We start from the raw sequence: 18014 nt of genomic DNA, 5'->3' as shown, positions 1-18014 counted from the left end.
AGGAAACCGGAGTACCCGGAGAAAACCCACGCAGGCCCGGGGAGAACATGCAAACTCCACACAGGGAGGCCGGAGCTGGAATTGAACCCGGTACCTCTGCACTGTGAAGTCAACGTGCTAACCACTGGACTACCGGGCCGCCTTGCTTGTTCCTGAGAAATTTTCCTGAGCCAACCAAACAGAAAATATAGAATATATTGGAGCCCCAGCTGTGGTTTTCATTTTGAATCTTTCAAAAACATTGATCCAAAGACTGACCTGCAGGCAATGAACTCTTGAGCTGCCACTTTCTGTTGAAATAAACTGCACCTAAAGCACATAGCTCTCAACTTACATTACAATGCATGTCTTACAGTTTCTCTCGTTCGTCGGTGAACAAAACCGAGTTAGGTTCAAGCAAGGCAAAAGCATAGATTTCGCTTCAGTAGTTTGCGCCCAAGCTTGACTTAAAATATAAGCTTTGCTTCAAAAGTCATCACTAGCAATGTGTCTTTTACGCTTGGGAGGGAGGTTACCATCTGGTCGAGACATTAAAGCAGGCTCTGGGCTACTTACAGTATGTGTTTATATGGATCCCTTTATTGATAATATTTGCCAATCGTGCACTATAACTCTAAGTGTAAACCTCAGTATATCTGCCTCATGACTCTGTGGAGGGAAAACAACCCTTTAAAAGGAAGCAATAGTGCTGATAATACTGTTGGTGACAACTGATAATAAAACGATAGCTTTGTAAACCTGTACAACCCGTATAACTAGACGCCAAAGTCAACAAAATGGCGGTCAGTACTGGTCTCTTACTGCATGATCATGTGAGCCCTTTACCCCCATGTCTCGCTAAGTATATTTTAAAGCAGGCAGAACGAAAATGCAAGTGAGTGGCAAATTATAGCACACCATGCATTGAAGGCATCTACTGTGTTTGGAAAAGGCTTCCGAAGCAGGAAAATAGCAAAATAAAAGAGAGCAGAACCGAACAAGAGGAAAACGAAGCAATGAGAGAGTATTTCACGTCAAAATATGTGTTCGCATTTTAAATTTCAGTCATTTTTATTCATACGAGAACAAAGTGTTCGAATAGGAAACAGCGTCCACATAAAATTGCTGAGATGAATACCCATGGTATCGTACAAATTGTATCTTCAAATCCACAACCACATACTCGCTGTAGCGTGGCATCAAGTCTCCCTTCAGTAAATGCACAAGATGTACCAGATATTACCGGCGCAGTCAAGAAATGGCTCACATTTTCTCCATTATTCTGATGGATGGCAATGTATGGACAAGAAGCCCAGTCAGCCTTGCGGTTTGTCAACCTCTCCAGTTCCATAATTCTCCCACACCCACTCATACGAATACACACTTTGCTATCGCTTTTTTTTTTTTTTTTTTTTTAAGTAATTTCACAAAGGGGAGAGGGACAACATCGGTACTTAGCCATTAATAACGGGTGTTGGTTGAGCCAAATCTTGCAACACCATGATGTTGCGCAACAGAAAGACATATAGTCACACAAAGCATGCATTCACAACTTAAGCACATGTGTCATAGTGTAAATAGATTGCTCACGCTCGCACAAAAAAACAGGTTTTACCACTGAATAAAACTTGTTCATGGGTACTTGCTTAGTTTCAGAAGATTGTTTAAGGGGATTTTAATACAATAAACAGATGCACAACATTTGCACCTCACAGTTAAATACAATATTGTTGTGAAGTTTGGTGGACACAGCAGGGGGCAGGTTTCAAATTTGTGGCAGAGATGTAAAACCATGCAGAAATTAAATATTAGACAGGATCAGCAGATATTTTTTCTGATGTTACAACAGCATCGCACACATTGCGCTGGATTTCAATTTCAACCCAGATAATAGCCACAATGAATGAAGGTTGCTTTGCGGAAAGCAAATTGATGGATATGCCAAAGGAAAATCTGGTCTTTTCAATTCAAATGCGTTGCCTGCCGTAATGTGGTGTGTCACTAAAAGTCTATAAAATCTAAAGGGGGTGGGGGGAGTCAATGCCAAGTATCCAACGCACCTTCTCAACTTTACATTTCTCACAGTACAACTGCATTAATGATTAACAGAGTCTTTTGCTGCGATTTCTCCAATTGTGTACATTGCAGAACCCTTATGTACTCCATTAACGATGGCCAAGTGTACCTGAAAGAGCTGCCGCATAGTTTTGTCAGCGATTCCAATGTTGAGTTTCACGAAGTTTTATTGAAAAGTAATTTTGTGTACAAGTCTATATTTACAGTGGCAATCAGAAATTCATACAAACCTTTCGGGGATTTTAGAAAAAAATAACTGCTCTTTACAGCAATTTCGAAGCGATGCAATAGTAAAGCCGGCGAAACAAAATTTAAATCACTCCATGTGTGAAGGAAACATACAGTATTCATTCAAAGTTGGCGATTTGCAATTGCTGCTTTTGATCCACTGTTGTTTGATTTGCCACATAAAAGCTGCTATGACTGAGGCGTGCGAATGAAGTTTTTCAACTTTGACCACAGTGAAACTGTTTCAGCCAGTGCACCCTGCAGAATATTTGTCCTCAGATGTAAATCTATTTTGACTTTCTAGCAGCCATGCCTGCATCCCTAAAGGACGGCCCCCGGCTGGGTTTTTATGCCTTTTTAAATTTCTTTGTTGATCTGCAAAGTGAAGATGCACTTTCATCCAGCTTTCTTGTTTGACTATCTGGTATCTCGTTTGAAATCAAAGTGAGCAGGAAGGCCGTTCTCCTGAGGCAGCAAGCAGCCACAACATTTATATGTGTGGGCTGTGATGAACTCCTACTGTATAACTTGTGTTAAATGTCAAGAAATAAAGACCACAAACTTCAACTGACAGCTTTCCCCCTCCATTAACAAAGAGAGAGAAAAAATGTATGCGTAAAGGCATAAAGAATTTTGCATAAATACAGACAAATATTCAAAGGACAAATCACAGCAGGTGAATCATGCTCGGGTTTTCAGCAAATGCGACAGTAAGAAGAAAACGCTTGTGACTAATTCAGTCTTTGTGAAGGTTTAGTCGGAAGGCATCTTTGCTCCTCTTCCTCATCCTCTGTTTCTTCATCGCCATTATGGGGAAGAGAGGTCAGCAGTTGGGTATCAGCGTGGATTTCCTCGTCGTCTGACTGGATTACAGGCGTGTCTGCTCCGCCCCCGCTAGTATCACTGGAACCCGACGATGTCGATGACATGCGAGACTTGGATCCGTTTTGGACTTCGCTTTGCCGTTGCAACGGTGGACACACCCTGTAGACAACCTCGGCCTCTTCGTCTGCCTCGTCTTCATCTTCGTCGTCCCCATCTGTAAAGAAACGCTGTTCAAAATGCCCGTCCAATCTCGTTTACCACCTCAGACGGACAAACTAGTGATAGCCAACCAGCCTGACATAGTGATGCTGGAAAAGTATCAGAAGTCAGCAGTTGTGATATATGTAGCGATCCCGGATGATAGCAACATCCGGAAAAAGCTGGAGGAATACCAAGGACTGAAGGAAGAACGAGACAAAATGCGGAGGGTCAAGGCAATAGTGGTGCCACTGACAAGTGTTTGGGGGCAGTAACGCCCAAGCTGGGTGAATGGATTCAGCAGATACCAGGAACATGTTTCATGTTAAGACATATTTATGTCTTTTCAGAATTCACACATTAAATTCAGGTATTCTTTTTTTCATTTTTTTTTTCAAGACTCAGGGTAAAAAAATGTCTGACAATGGCTGGTACTGTATAATAACAGCAATTCTCATAATGTAACAAAAACATGCTTCTCCAAAGTTTTATTTTTTTCTTGGATCAATTAAAAAATCATTATTTTTTCTTCTTTTTTTTCTTTCTTTGTCTCGACAGAACAATCAACAGCAGAGTTTTTAGGAAGTGCGTTGTTATTGGTGGCCCGGTGGCCAAGTGGTTATCACATAGACCTCACAATGCAGAGTTCGTGGGTTCGATTCCAGCCTTACTGTGTGGAGTTTGCATGTTCTCCTGCGTGGGTTTTCTCCGGATACTCCGGTTTCCTCCCACATTCTAAAACCATGCATGGCAGGTTAATGGAGCACTCTAAATTGTCCCTAGGTGTGAGTGTGCATGGCTGTTTGTCGATGTGTGCCCTGCAATTGGCTGGCAAACAGTTCAGGGTGTTGTTCCCCGCCTACTGCCCGATGACAGCCGGGATAGGCTCGAGCACCCCCCACAGCCCTTGTGAGGATAAGGGGATCGGAAAATGGATGGATGGATGTGTTGTTATTTAACTGCAGTCTGTGCACCTGGTAAAGGGGATGATATGTCTCCCTCATCTCCTGCTGATCCAGAGTTGAGGAAGACATCCAGGGCCTCCTGGTCGGAGATGTCCATCAGGTCCATTTGCTCCAGCGCATCCACGTTCACCTCCATAGATGAGATACTTCCCATGGGGGCTGCAAACACAAACTATATTATGAAGCGTTAACATTGTGACACGTGAGACACACGGTGACGTACATGGATCCATTAATCGTTCTATTGGTTGAATGGCAACTAGCATACTAATGCGGCTTATTCTAAAAGTTGCCGCTGTCACGCACGTTTTCTGCTGTCAATCTGCAGGTGAGCTGAGGGCAGGTAGTTATCCACATCTTGCTGGTAGACCTCCTCAAAAAAGCGTTGTCTCTCCCTCAGCTTCAGATGCTGCGTAGAATCGTTGTCCAACACTCTCTGGGAGTTGTCTGTCTCCGCTGAACAATGACAACAAGTCAAGCTGTAACTCAATGTTGCAAACCCGAACAAAAAGCATGTTCTCATGTTGATGTGTTACTTTTCTCCTCCAAAACACATATTCACATATCAATATCCCAAATGTATGTGTAATAAGACAGAGGAACAAGTTGAACGAGTTGAACGTGAGATAAGAGGAATAAGTAGGACACGGACCAAACACATTTTCTGACCTTGCACTTTGTTGTATTTGTAATGCCTTAATTTATAATTTTTGTGATTAAAGGGATGAATGTAAAATCAACCCACCGGCTTCTTCTTTTAAATTTACAATGGCCTTGTTCTTCGTTGTTGTTGTTGTTGTTGGATTATGCAAAGCTTATCGGCGTTAAGGCAAGAGTTGCGAATTTCATCCCCTTCTGACGTAGTGGCAAAAGGAAACAAAGTTGCTACTACACGTCGTTTAATGAATTCTTTTCGTGGACAAGAGAGCGTGGTGTAAGTGGGCTTAATGCCCTGTGAGGTGGACAATGATCACGCATGAGTGGACTTTGTGGACGCAACCGTCCTTCACTCCACGCCGGTGCAGGCCGACATGTCATCCTTCAATCCCTTCTAATTGCACACCTCAACTGGCTTTAAACCTCTGACCTATACAATTATTTGGCAGACTGAGAAGTCTGGAATAATTATGGAATTGTTAAATCTCAAACGTTGGAAGTTGTAAACCTGTCCACCGCTTATCCACACACACACATGCATTTGCATCTGCTTCAATAAAGTTCAGATGTTCTAGTATGCTTTTACTGACATTTTTGTCGTTCCATGTTACAGCACAAGCCATTGTCTGTAAAGAGCTTCCGCAGCATCTAATCATCTTCAACAACAAAGGAGTTTTTCAGGACTTTTTTGCAAGTGCTGGCTAGTTAATTCATGGGACAACAACCTCCATTTTTCTTTTGATGTCTTTACTATAGGTAGGTCCAGGATCACTACCCTGGTGCCATAGACAAAGTGAGGCATGTTAGAAACCCTTCCAAATACAAGTTCGGGTCAGCACCCAACCTCCAGGATTCTGCTAGGAGGCAAATTCAACACATGCTAGGAAACACAAGAACATCTGAACTTTATCTGCGGTTAAACAGAAGCACTTTAAATGGTGAGGGGTGTCTTCTGACTCCCGCTTGAATGTGATTGCTTCATTCTGAACACAACCACTTCATCGGTTATAAGACAGTGTACACAATCAAATCTTTTTCTTTTTTTCAATTGACTTGTCCAGGTTATATGTCACATGAAAGCCGGAAAAATGTCTTGAAATGATTCCTCGGGCCTAATGTTTTTAAATCACAAAAACCATGCATTTGAAAAGTGGTGTGTCGACTTTCTATATCCATTGTCCAAAGGTCCATCTTTGGTATGATGCTTTGCCCAAATGACCAGCTTTGGTTGTGTAACCGTGCTGGATTCTTCTCGACACACTGAGCCTGCGCCCACCGGGCTGCATGGGCTGACACTTTGACTCATGTCACCAGTGCTCTTATTCGTCCGTGCAGGAGCGCATTTGTGTATGTGTGTGATCACGTCTGAATTGTGTGTTGTGTTTATTTTACTTAACTGTTTTGTTAACTGCTTTGTAAAGCGCTTTGTTACAGCTGCAGCTGTTGTGGAAGCGCTATATAAATCAGGATGTATTGTATTGTATTGAATGTATGCACGAGTGTATGTTCATGTTCATGCTTATTGAATGAGTGCCCATGAATGACATGCATGTCAAGCAAATGGATGCTGCTTGAACCATTATCAAAATTCACTTTACTTCATCTGCACGTACGGTTTCTACATTTCTGCAAAACCAGATAGATAATGTGACATACTGTACTTTCGTCCCTCACTGCAGAGTTCTTTTTGAATCCACTGCTGTTACTACATTAGTCCTTGAGTTTCTTCTTGGATGTTCGGTTCTTGATGTTGGTTTTTTGTTGTTGTTGTTCATTCTGATTAAATACAGGGCCTATGAGCTATTCGATCAACTTCTAAGGTATTTATATAATAATAATAATAATAATGATGGCTATTATTATATGCTATAATGAGAGCAACCCTTTTTGAGAGGTACTTTGCTGAAGTCACTGTGAGTCTCAATTCATCTTCCGTAGTTTCAAATATTTTGTATTCTTTCATGACAACAACACTTATCTCAGCTCTCATCAATCACCCCCCCCCCCACCTCCACCCCCCATCGTGGTCATGTTTCCATTCAGCTTCCATAGTAATAGGTACACCTACAGCTGTGGAGTCATTTGCTGGAGCAAAACGTAATGTACCCTTATTTCTTTAACAGAGCAGTGTTAATTTAAAGCAATTCATTTCAAGCACTCCGGTTGTAATCTATTGCTAATCATGGGTACCAAAAGGATTCTAAGCACCTCGAATTAAAATGTAAATGACAACCACAAAAGTTAAATTTGATTAACTGCCTCAACATCCCAACCGGGTTTCTTCTTGCCACAAGTCCATTGATCACCATCAAATGTGAGCATGATTGCTGAGCAGCTCAAGATCGATATCTTAAATCAAAACTGAATTAATACATTTACTTTCTCACATTTAAAAATCACTTTACATACTCTACATGCTTTCAGCTGTGTAATTCTGCATGCAAGTAAACAAGCAAGCAGCAGGGTGAGTCATATAGCTATTAACTTCTTGTGTTTTTAGCCATCCCGCAAGACATGTGGGAGGTGCCATTGGGCTAACATTACCTTGCTCAACGCTACGCTAGTTCATAGCTGTCATGGTGGAATCCAATACGTTTCTGACCGAGGTTATTAACTGCAAGTGAGCCTTATGCGGCTCTGTGGAATCATTAAGTTAAGTGTTTTTCTACATTTGATTGGGATCCAAAGACAAATAGTGCTCACCCTGTGTCAGTCTCCCCGACTGCAGGAGTGTAAATGAATCTCTCTGAGGGTTGTGATATGCTCAATGGTTATGCCTTTTTCCCCATTTCATTTAAATGTGTTGCAGATCAGTTTATCACCTCTGCGCATTGCTGTGCATACCGAGGCTGTTTCCTCTGATACGCCAAGCCAGCACACCTGATTTAGTAGCTGAAAACAGAGAATCTCCTTTACCCCTCCTGGCACAGCTATGGAGAGTTGGAGGGTGGGGTCATAAACCAATACATTACATAAGATCGGGGTGGAAGGAGGTCTCCAAGCGCTCACTTCACTGATCTGTGATCTCCCCAGCCAACTTTATATCCGCGACCCGTGGAGGTCTGCTTGCACTTGCTTGTACATGTACTTCATGCACCTCGACCTGCTGCAGGACACGAGCAAATCAGTTTATTTGTTCTTCTGCCATGTCAAGGATGATCAGCATACTTCTCACAAGCCAAATTTACAGCGAATGAGAGGAGCCGCTTTGATTGATGGCAAATGAAGTCTGCTGTGTTTATGCCCACTATGGCGCAAAATGCCCTTTTTTAAATGTGCCACACTGTCCCAGCTTGCACAGGTCTGTGAAAATACCAACCTCAGATTTAGACTGCACCTTGCGCCACTCTTGGATTGGATTGGATTGGATAAACTTTATTGTCAAATGTACTGGATGTGTAGCATACAGCACAGATTAAATTTCTTCCCTCTCAACATAAAACAAGAGGAGCCGCTGCGGGTGTCCGCGCCGCTATCAAAAGAAAAGTTAACAAAAAAAAAAAAGACAAAATAATACAAAACAACACATGAGACACAGACAATCGTGCACTCTTAACCACTTTGTACCCAAAAAATAGAGCCCAAGCTCTCTTGGAAACAAAATCAAACCCCCTCCACTGGATCTTGAATAATTTGAATTTGTCCTAACCCTAATCTGTGCTGTGTTGTTTGTGTTAATTCTCTTTTGAAATAAAACAGTAGTATATTCTACTTTTGCTACTATGGTTAGCTAGCATGGTTGCATAAATGTAATATAACAGGGGTGTCAAAGTCATTTTTGTTGTGGGCCACATTGTAGTTACGGTTTCCCTTGGAAGGCCGTTATGAATTTGGGGAAACCATATAAATGTTTAATCCCCTCCACATATCACATACACATCGGCCACCAAATTGATGAATGACTAGTTTTAAAATCAGAAGTCAAGAATACTGACTGTTCTTGTGGATTACATATGACAATTTGAAATTTTGGTTCAAACTTTAGCAAGCATAATGGAACTTGCTTGATTTGCTTTCACTGGCCACATAAAATGATGTCGCGGGCCAGATCTGGCCCCCGGGCCTTGACTTTGACACCTGTGACATATAATGTAAATGATACAGTATTTGTTGGCCTTGGAGTGAATGTTTTCTAAGAGTATTTCTATTGAAAAAATGAATGTGAGTACCGGTAAATGCACCGATTGCCTTGGAATGCACTTTGAGCCTTTCTTGTTCATGGACACAACAGATTTCGTCCTTGTTAGGCTGCTGCTTTATCCTGATCTGAGCTATGAAACACAGGTCACATGGAAAGGATTTAGTGTGTTGGCTCAAGGAAGAGAGAACAGCTGGGATGGCTGCTGTCAAAGTGAAATGTGTAATTCAAGTGCATCAGCATATTAAAGGACGTGACTAAGAAACGGGTGTGCAGTGTGACAGTTTAAGTGTATGGATGTATGCAACAAGCCACATTCTGTTTCTATTTTGTCATTACATGTCATCAACATTCAAATGATTACATCTCCAATATCAGCGATTGCCCTCTTTGTCACAAAATGTCATGGATTTCAGTACATTTTTGGTTTTATCAAAACAAACCAGCTTGAAGTCTCAATTGCCTTAATGTAAAGATGCATCAAAAAGTTTGCTCACCATACAGGACCACAGTAACTCTGTAAATCTGTCCAAGTGCCCATGCCATGAGTAACTTGTACATGTGTGGAGGTGCCATAATTGCTGAAATCCACATCCAGGTTTTGGGGCGACATACGCTGCTACCCAAGCCAACCCCACTCCTTATTGCAGTAAGACAATTCCGAGCCACATTCTGCACGTTACAACAACTTAAGTAAAAGAGTGCGGGTACTAGACTGCCTGCCTGCAGTCCAGACATGTCTCCCATTGAAAATTTGTGACATTTCATGCAGAAACGAAATACGACAAGAGTTGAGCACCTAAACTTGTAAATCAAGCAAGGATAGGGTAAAATACTGGTCATCAAATTCAATATAAGTTCATATATGAAAAAAAAGTTAATTTGTTTGAACATTAAATATGTTCCCTTTGTACAGTACTCACTTGAATATAGATTGAAATGTATTTGCAGTCTAGAAACTATGGATTCGTATTTTCACATATTAAAATAAAGAGAACAACAACAAAATATACATATTTTCAAACTGTTTTATTATTTTTGTATACAGCTTGTCATTCAACATCGACACGCAACAGTTGTGTTATTGTAATGCTCTGTTACACTACGTATCTATTTTCCATGACAATAACCATGACAGTTGTGATCCGAAACAGGGCCAATGGCTTCTAAATTTCTTCTCTGTCTAAGCCCACAGTGAATCATAATAGCCTTAGGCTTGCTCTTATGTAATGCTCGCACAGTTCTTCAGCTGCACCCTTCCGTAGTGCATCGCAGTGCAAGGCCTACTGCCTTCTGCACGCATGTTTGTCGAAAGAGAAAGATTAATTGACATTACTATCATTATGGAGATTTATATAATCTGACCTCTTCTCAATTAAATGAAAATGTTATGTCAGTGATTCGATGTCAGTTCTTGACTGGGTCTTGCTGGTCTTCAATCACTCACATTCAGAGGAATAAAACAGAGGTATGCAGCTTTTCTTTTTTTTTTGTTATTACAGGTGATACTCACAGGATATAAACATATCAATGACAAATTTCATTTCATTCACTTCATCTCATTATCATCTTGGCCCCTTTGTTGTGATCTGGCTGTCAGTAATTTACAATACAAGGAATGTGGTTCAATATGTAAACTTCTTGCATAACAGATTGTGTGATTTTTTTTGGTGGGCGGGGGGGGGGGGGGTGTCTCATCCACTGTCATGCAGAGTAACTAATTGTTGAGTGTATATTGGTGTCTCTCTCTTGTCTCTGGTTGCTCTCTGTGATGCAAACGGTTAGCTCCACGCATCATTGTCTGCTCTGTGTCATTTTAATGGTGCACTCATAGATCAAGAGACCAAGGAACTGCACTGCAAGCATCAAACAAACGTTACTATTGAACCAAACAGTCACATGGTAAGGCTTTCAGTCCCCTTGTGATGAGTGGGAGGAAATCCCATGATCTCTTTTGTGTCTTCCTGGAAAAGAGACATGGTTTTTATTTGGGAGAAAGGTTGTACTTCCACTCCATGAGCAGTCACATTTGACAGCTCATTTATCTCCAGCTCTTTTCTGCCTTGATGACCGACTGCAGCTTCAATTTCTCCCCAAGGGATTAGTGCAGGGTGAGACTCAGCTCTCGGCATTGTACAGCCTCATCATCTTTAGGTACTACTGCTATTAGCCAATCACTCCCCTCCTTTGGCTGAGCAGCCAATGTACACCATCAAGCCTAAATCATTTATGTGTGAAATCACTGCACCGTGCACAGCAGCCACCACTACTGCCACGATACCGCTCGACGCCCAACACCAATCACTCCTCCATGTAAACACAGACTGTGTATTAATCAATAAATAGGGGTCACTCTGCTCTTGATATGCATACTCTGCCTCGGATGGGGTCATCCTGCAGGAATTACACATGAAGCACATCTGTGAATCACCATATTAAAAGTTTGACTGAATGCAAACAACAATTATCTGCGTAAAAATACTTCCACTGCTCTTTGTCTCCATCTCCATGTCCCCGGCAACCTCAAGCTGTGATTGCATCTTCAGCCGTGCGATCATATTGTGTAATCCCAGGCCACCTCCATCCACATTCCCAAAGCCATTAAGGATCATCAGTCCATCTAAATGCAGCAAAGAGCCCTACTCTTTCCGACAGCTTTCCAAATGAAAAAAGGAGGACTTCTGGGAAGCGTTCCACTGGGTTTGTGTATGATACGCTACCTTCCACATTAATTATATTACCCCACTGCATACAGAGAATAGAATAATACTCAAAGGACATTTTAACACTTAGACTCTGGTGAGTTTATGTTATGCCTCTTCCATTCTATGTACAGTAGGTCGTGTTCCTATCAAGACAAACATAGTTGGAAAGTGCTTTTTTATATATATATATATATATATATATATATATATATATATGTGTGTGTGTGTGTGTGTGTGTGTGTGTGTGTGTGTGTGTGTGTGTGTGTGTGTGTGTGTGTGTGTGTGAATTATTGATTTTCCACTTCATGTGGTATAATCTTTTTTTTTTTCAAATACATTTCTAGGAAAGTGGCAGCATCACATCAAACCCACCCAGCCCCAGTTGTGCACACTGCATGTCACTTAGTTCAGCAGAAATATTTTCATAGGCATAGCTGGTTCTTGTTTATGATGTTCCAAACAGGCATAATGAAGTTATCAAACATGTACTCTACCCACAGCTCAATTAGAGGAAATGGTGAGATATATCCATTACAGAGGGAAGAAGTATTGAGAATATACAAATGTAATGCAGCTCGAATTAAGCAACATCATCCCCCATTCAAATCAAACAATATCAGTTAGTTACTTACACGCCAGACGTTTGTTGGGTTTGGTTGACCCTGAAGATGACATCTTGCTGTGATGTAGTGGCGGGTATCAATTTGTCTTGTCACCTCCTGTCAAGGCTGCAGGTCAGGATGCCGGTGCACGTCGTAGCCGATCATCCAGTCATTGCATCTCAACACTTTAGCACCAGGCTATTCCAATTACACGGTTTATTTTTTCCCCTGCTCTTCCTGACGCCATCTCCCCTTTGCGATCCCCCCGTCGTTCTTTCTAGGTTGCCCTCACACTGCCTCACGCTTGCATCCTGATTGCCCCCCACCCTCCCTCTCTCTTTTTACCCTCACAAACACACACAGTCCTGCACACTGTGCAGCTTAGAGACAGGGTGAGTGATAGTAGACATTGTGGCCTGTACCAACTAGTAATAATGAGGGGGTCATAGAATCAGGAGGGTTTTTATGTAATGTTTAGGAGCATACCAAAAACTGTCATAGCTGTCAAGCCCTGTAATGTATATTATTATCAAATTAGATCAGGAAGACAAACATCTTCATACTATTTTTACGGCAATGCCGGTTCACATTGTTATCCTTTTTTGTTTGTTTGTCAGAATATGTTTGAGTGTTTATAATAATGGATCTTCCAGTTAGGTTTTTCATCTGGTACACATTTTGTTGATATGTGATTCCAAGAAATATCTCAGTGTAAAAAGTGTAACATCAAGACTTCGTCTCCCCTATATCTGTTTTTGGATCCGCAGGATATATAGAACAAGCAATGGGGGCTGGGCTCATCATTAGAGGATGCTTGGATGCCCTCCTTCCTCCTTGCTGATTTACTTTGAAAGGGATTCAAATTAAATAATGAAAATCAAATATTAGGAGCAGCAGGATTCATTCTGAAGTCTGCAAAACCATTTTGTCTGGCCATTTACAGAAAAAAAATGCACCCAAACAAATCGAGAGAGGCTTCATCATGCAACAAAGGACATCATCAGGAGGAAAAAGTGGAAGGTCTGAGACTGGCCTCGTCAATTACCGGATCTCAACCCAATATGGCATACATTTTACCTGCTGTGGAAGGGAGAAACTCCAGAAACCTTTGTAAAAACTGAAAGAGGCTGCAGTAAAGGCCGAGAAAAATGCATTTCAAATGAAGACTGCAACAGTGTGGTGTACTCAATAACAGGCAGTTACTGCAAGGATGGGTTTGCCGCCAATTTTGAAATGTTATTTTGATCTCTTCTCATGCTTTTGCTCGCTTGAAATGAAACTTGAAATAACACAAAATCTGAGTTAGAACTCTGAACTTTGTGACTTTGTACAACAAAAACAAAGGAACCGACCTTGCTGTTCCTTTTTGGAGAGGGCTGAGTGTCAGCGCGAGCCAATATTGACATCTACTGGCTGAAGTTGTGTCATACATTATAGGGTCACTTGAAACGTTCATGGTACATTAAACACAAAGTAGACTCAGAAAGAGAAATTCAAGTGAATTTTGATGTCAAATTTAAAAAAAAAAATGGAGAAGCTGGTACAAACTGAAACTCCGTATTTCTGAAGTGCCATTTATACTCCATAGATGAGAGGCTTCGACTCCAGGGCCTGCAACACAAATTCAAATGAAAATACCCTTTCCAAAGACTGTTCTCGTGTGTTGCTGTGTGCGAGAGTGTGTTCATGTGTGTCTCATTGCTGGCTTCCTCTCTGAAACAGTGTTGTCTCAGCTTTTCTCAGTGCTGCCTCTGATGTGGCTTGTGAATCACTCGGAAACATACATGCGCGTGCATGCATGCACGCACGCGTGTAGCGTGCATTCCATGGCACCGCTCACAGTCATTTTTGTCGTCACTCAAATGTATTCGTGTGGGTTGTGAGCAAGGAATCTTGAGCCTTCTGCGAATACGAGATGCATGTTGCACACGCATAGCTGTTTGAGGACTCATCATGGACAATATTCAGGATTAGCCTAGCTCATGCAACGAACATGTTTTTGTTTTTTTTGTCAGTCACATTCACAGTAAAAAAGCTATGTAGCTCACATTCTGAATTGAGGCTATTTGATGAAATGAGATCCCATCACAAAAACAAAGTGGACGTAGAATGGGTTTATATAAACAAATAAAATATAGCGGTGGCCCAGTGTTCAATTGGTTAACAGGTCGACTTCATAATGCAGAGGTCGTGGCTCTGAACCTCCTGTGTGGAGTTTGCATGTTCTCCCTGGGCCTGCGTGGGTTTTCTCCGGGTACTCCGATTTCCTCCCACATTCCAAAAACATGCATGGCAGGCTGATTGAACACTCTAAATTGTCCCAAGGTGCGAGAGTGAGTACGGATTGTTGTTCGTCACTGTGTACCAAGCGATTGGCTGGCATCTAGTTCAGGGTGTACTCTGCCTACTGCCCGAAGACGGCTGGGATAGGCTCCAGCACGCCCCGCGCACCTTGTGAGGATAAAGCGGTTCAGAAAATGGATGGATGGTCTTTCATTTAAAAAATGCAGACTCCTGTTGTCTGTTTCCTTTCTAAAGCAATAAACAACCAGTTGCAGTTTTGGCATGAGCGACTCCCTGGGCAGACAACCACATTTCCCCCTGATCCCTTGGTAAAGTATACATAATCCACACAGGGATTTCTTTTTTTAAGAATTCTGGGTGTTTGTGGAAAATTAAAAAAGAATAAAATTAGTTAACTATTTGAGCTTTTACTCATGTTAAAATGCTAATTTGTCACCAACCCCATTGTAGTGTTTTTCTCAATTCAGCCACCCCGTATGCATTACTGCTCATTATTCTCTCTCGGGACCAGCTTCGCCCAATCCAAGAAAACAGTTGGGTACTCACAAAGAGAGGAGCCACCCCCTTACCGCACTGCAGACTAAACAAACACCCACTTTCTCAAGCAGCCGGCGGGACACCTGAGAAGCAGCCTCTCTGGCTGGAGCTCGGCGGGATGTCCGATGAGCGTATAATTACTACTTATTGTTTGGTGGCCATTGTGCCAGCTTTCGGACAATGTCATGAAAGCGGCGTGGTAGCCACCTGGAGAGAGGTGGTGTTTTCATGAGCCAGGTGTCTTTCTTCCGGGTTAGTCACCAAAATAACTAATATTTCATAGGAAATCTGCCAAAGGTAAGATATGATCATAATTATTCCTAAAGTTAAGTGTGGAAATCTTAAAATAACATGATACAGATCCTTGAATTAATCAATGGACCACTTAGAATGTGATTGAATTTTTAAAAAATGGGCCCATGCAGGGTCAGCTATATTGTCACCAGTTTGAAGCGTACATTTGGGTGATTGAAATGGAAGCCCTTCAAGGGCTAAGTAATCTCATAATGAAGTGAAATGCTGCTATAGACACACGTGAAGCGCTCTTACATCCACTACAGAAGTCCTTCATTTCAGACTGGAATGTGGTCATATAATGGACAGAAATGAATGTTTCAGTCGTGTAAATGTGAGCATTTCACCTGTGTTTCTAAGGATGATTAGTATCTCTAAAGTTCTGTTGTGCGTATGAGTGTTTCAGTTGTGTTTTTGAGAGGATGTACGTTTGTGCCAGTCTCGTCAGAGTACTCAAACGTTATTAAAAAATATCACAGTGTTGTCTAGGGATATTCTGGGGCTTCACCATGGCAACAGACATCCCAGTGCCACATGCACCAACATGCACACCTGCCTGACGCTCTTCCAGTGTGTGCTCCTGAGCCTGCCCTCAGACAGTATCTTGATGCAGTTTGCTAAATGTGGGAGGACGCACCGCCAACAGTGGTGATGCTTTTGTTCTCCAAAATTGCGCTGGCAAAGTGCTAATTAGACATTGTGCGATGGAGAAAACTGTCTGGCTTTTTGTGTGTTGATTCCAGTGCTGATAGACACGCTCCTCTTTGTGTAGTATTCTTCCTTCGTGCTGCAGTGACTTTGTTTTTCAGAAATTCAGCACATCATTTGACCTTGCCTGAAGGGTGGTGACAATAGATTCATCCTGTACGCTGTGTCTGACATGTCTGGTAAGCTGTAAATGAGCACTGGGCCTGCCGCGAAAGATTGTTTTACATGATGTGAATTTGTCATGTCAGTTTTGCAGGGGGGTTGGGGGGGGTTTACGTCTCAATGTGTTCTAGTGACTCATGTGCGAAGAACAGGCTGCTTGAAATGAGTGATTAGTATCACTTGAACTCATCACAACAGTGAATTTCTCTTCCTGCTGAAATCGATCAAGGCAAAAAAAAAAAGGCTAAACGCAGTGCACACTGTATTTCTGTACTACTCGGTCCCAAATGTTTTACGACTGAATTTATGTCTTTTACATTTTAAATGACAATGTTAAATGAAGTGTGTCGAAAAAAAATCATATCGCTGCCAATGTGGAGTCAAAATTTTTGTTTGAGCATATTTGAATAAAGTTCGAACATGCCTGTGGGTTAAATGCTAAAAACAAAGCCCCTTTTCCCATAACACGACATGGTATTGACATTCACATGCACAAGTTAACCCTTAGATGCATGAGTGACTGGACCCTACACTCTTCCATAGGTGGGTGAAAAATGACCCATAATAATATCAATGCTTTTTTTAATGAAAATTTTGTCATTTTGGTTCAGAATAATCACTTGTATAAAATTTAGTAATATATTTAGGACCATACAGGAATGATTTCATATTTGAAATATCTTTATTTTTAATTTTTTAACATTTTTGAAAAAATATAAATTACCCAAAACAGCAATAGAAAAACGTGAACATCCATTTTGTGTGCATGTGTGTGTGTGTGTGTGTGTGCACGTCTCTCTGTCTGTCTCTGGGTATGCATTGCCTGTTTTGCCTTCTTGTCTCATCACTGTATGCAATTCAGACAAACGACCTGTTTCTGGCAGTGATCATTGCACACAGGTACATTGCATTTCCCACACCTATTGCTGACTTTGTGATCTTTGTTACTTGGGCAGATCTGACACCTTTTTCTCTTTGGTTGGCCCCGTGTATTTGTTTCCTGTGTCTGGGTGGTGGCTTTTGTCACCCCGCACCTTTTCATTGCTTCAATAATCGGGATTTGCAGTTGGGTGCAGCTTTCCAGTCGACTCCTCATGTGTGGTGTGACAAGCTCCTTTGACAGCTCTTTGAGGAACAGCCGTCGTGCATTGGTGATGCCACTCTTGAAATATGGGTGCTGAGCCATGAAAAAGGTGCAGGCATTTAGGGTGCCAATGTCAATTATGTTGTACCATCGCACCATGGGCCACCTCTGTGTTTGCCGGTTGCACGTGTAGTTGCCAACCATCTGGTCAATGGTGTCTACACCTCCATTTGTCTCGTTGTAAAATTTGATCACTTCTGTTTTTTTCTTTTTGCTATGTTCATCCACTGCTTTATCGTGGTGCATCGTGCTCAGGAGCACTACAGCTTTTCCTTTCTTTCTGACATAGCTGACCATGGTAAGGCTGTCGTTGAATCCAAACTCTGTGCTGTAAACCTCCCTGGACTTGGAAGGCTTCATCAGAGGAGGGATGTCTGGCTTGTTCTGACTTAGAGTCCCCACAATAGTGAGCTCCTTGTCTAGGAGATGCTGCGCGAGTGGCACACTGGTGAAAAAGTTATCCATGGTGATGTTGGGACCGGTGTTTCTAAA

General features: G+C 41.8%; 1 protein-coding gene across 1 annotated transcript; it reads right to left on the bottom strand.

Moving 5' to 3' along the window:
- Window positions 1–1021: 1021 nt before the first annotated feature.
- Window positions 1022–12694, bottom strand: LOC147210660 (dysbindin). The gene is made up of 4 exons (XM_086114405.1): window positions 12404–12694; window positions 4578–4727; window positions 4281–4430; window positions 1022–3322 (listed from the first exon to the last, which is right to left on the bottom strand). Exons 1-4 carry the CDS (start codon window positions 12444–12446, stop codon window positions 3015–3017), a joined length of 651 nt encoding a protein of 216 aa, XP_085970531.1. The 5' UTR covers window positions 12447–12694; the 3' UTR covers window positions 1022–3014.
- Window positions 12695–18014: the final 5320 nt, after the last annotated feature.

The sequence above is a fragment of the Hippocampus guttulatus genome, chromosome 1 (assembly GCF_054856545.1).
Source record: "Hippocampus guttulatus isolate MCC_2025c chromosome 1, RoL_Hgut_1.0, whole genome shotgun sequence".
In the NCBI taxonomy this organism is placed as follows: domain Eukaryota; kingdom Metazoa; phylum Chordata; class Actinopteri; order Syngnathiformes; family Syngnathidae; genus Hippocampus; species Hippocampus guttulatus.
The sequence above is the reverse complement of the archived record's forward strand: the minus strand, read 5'-3'. Positions and strand labels throughout refer to the sequence as shown.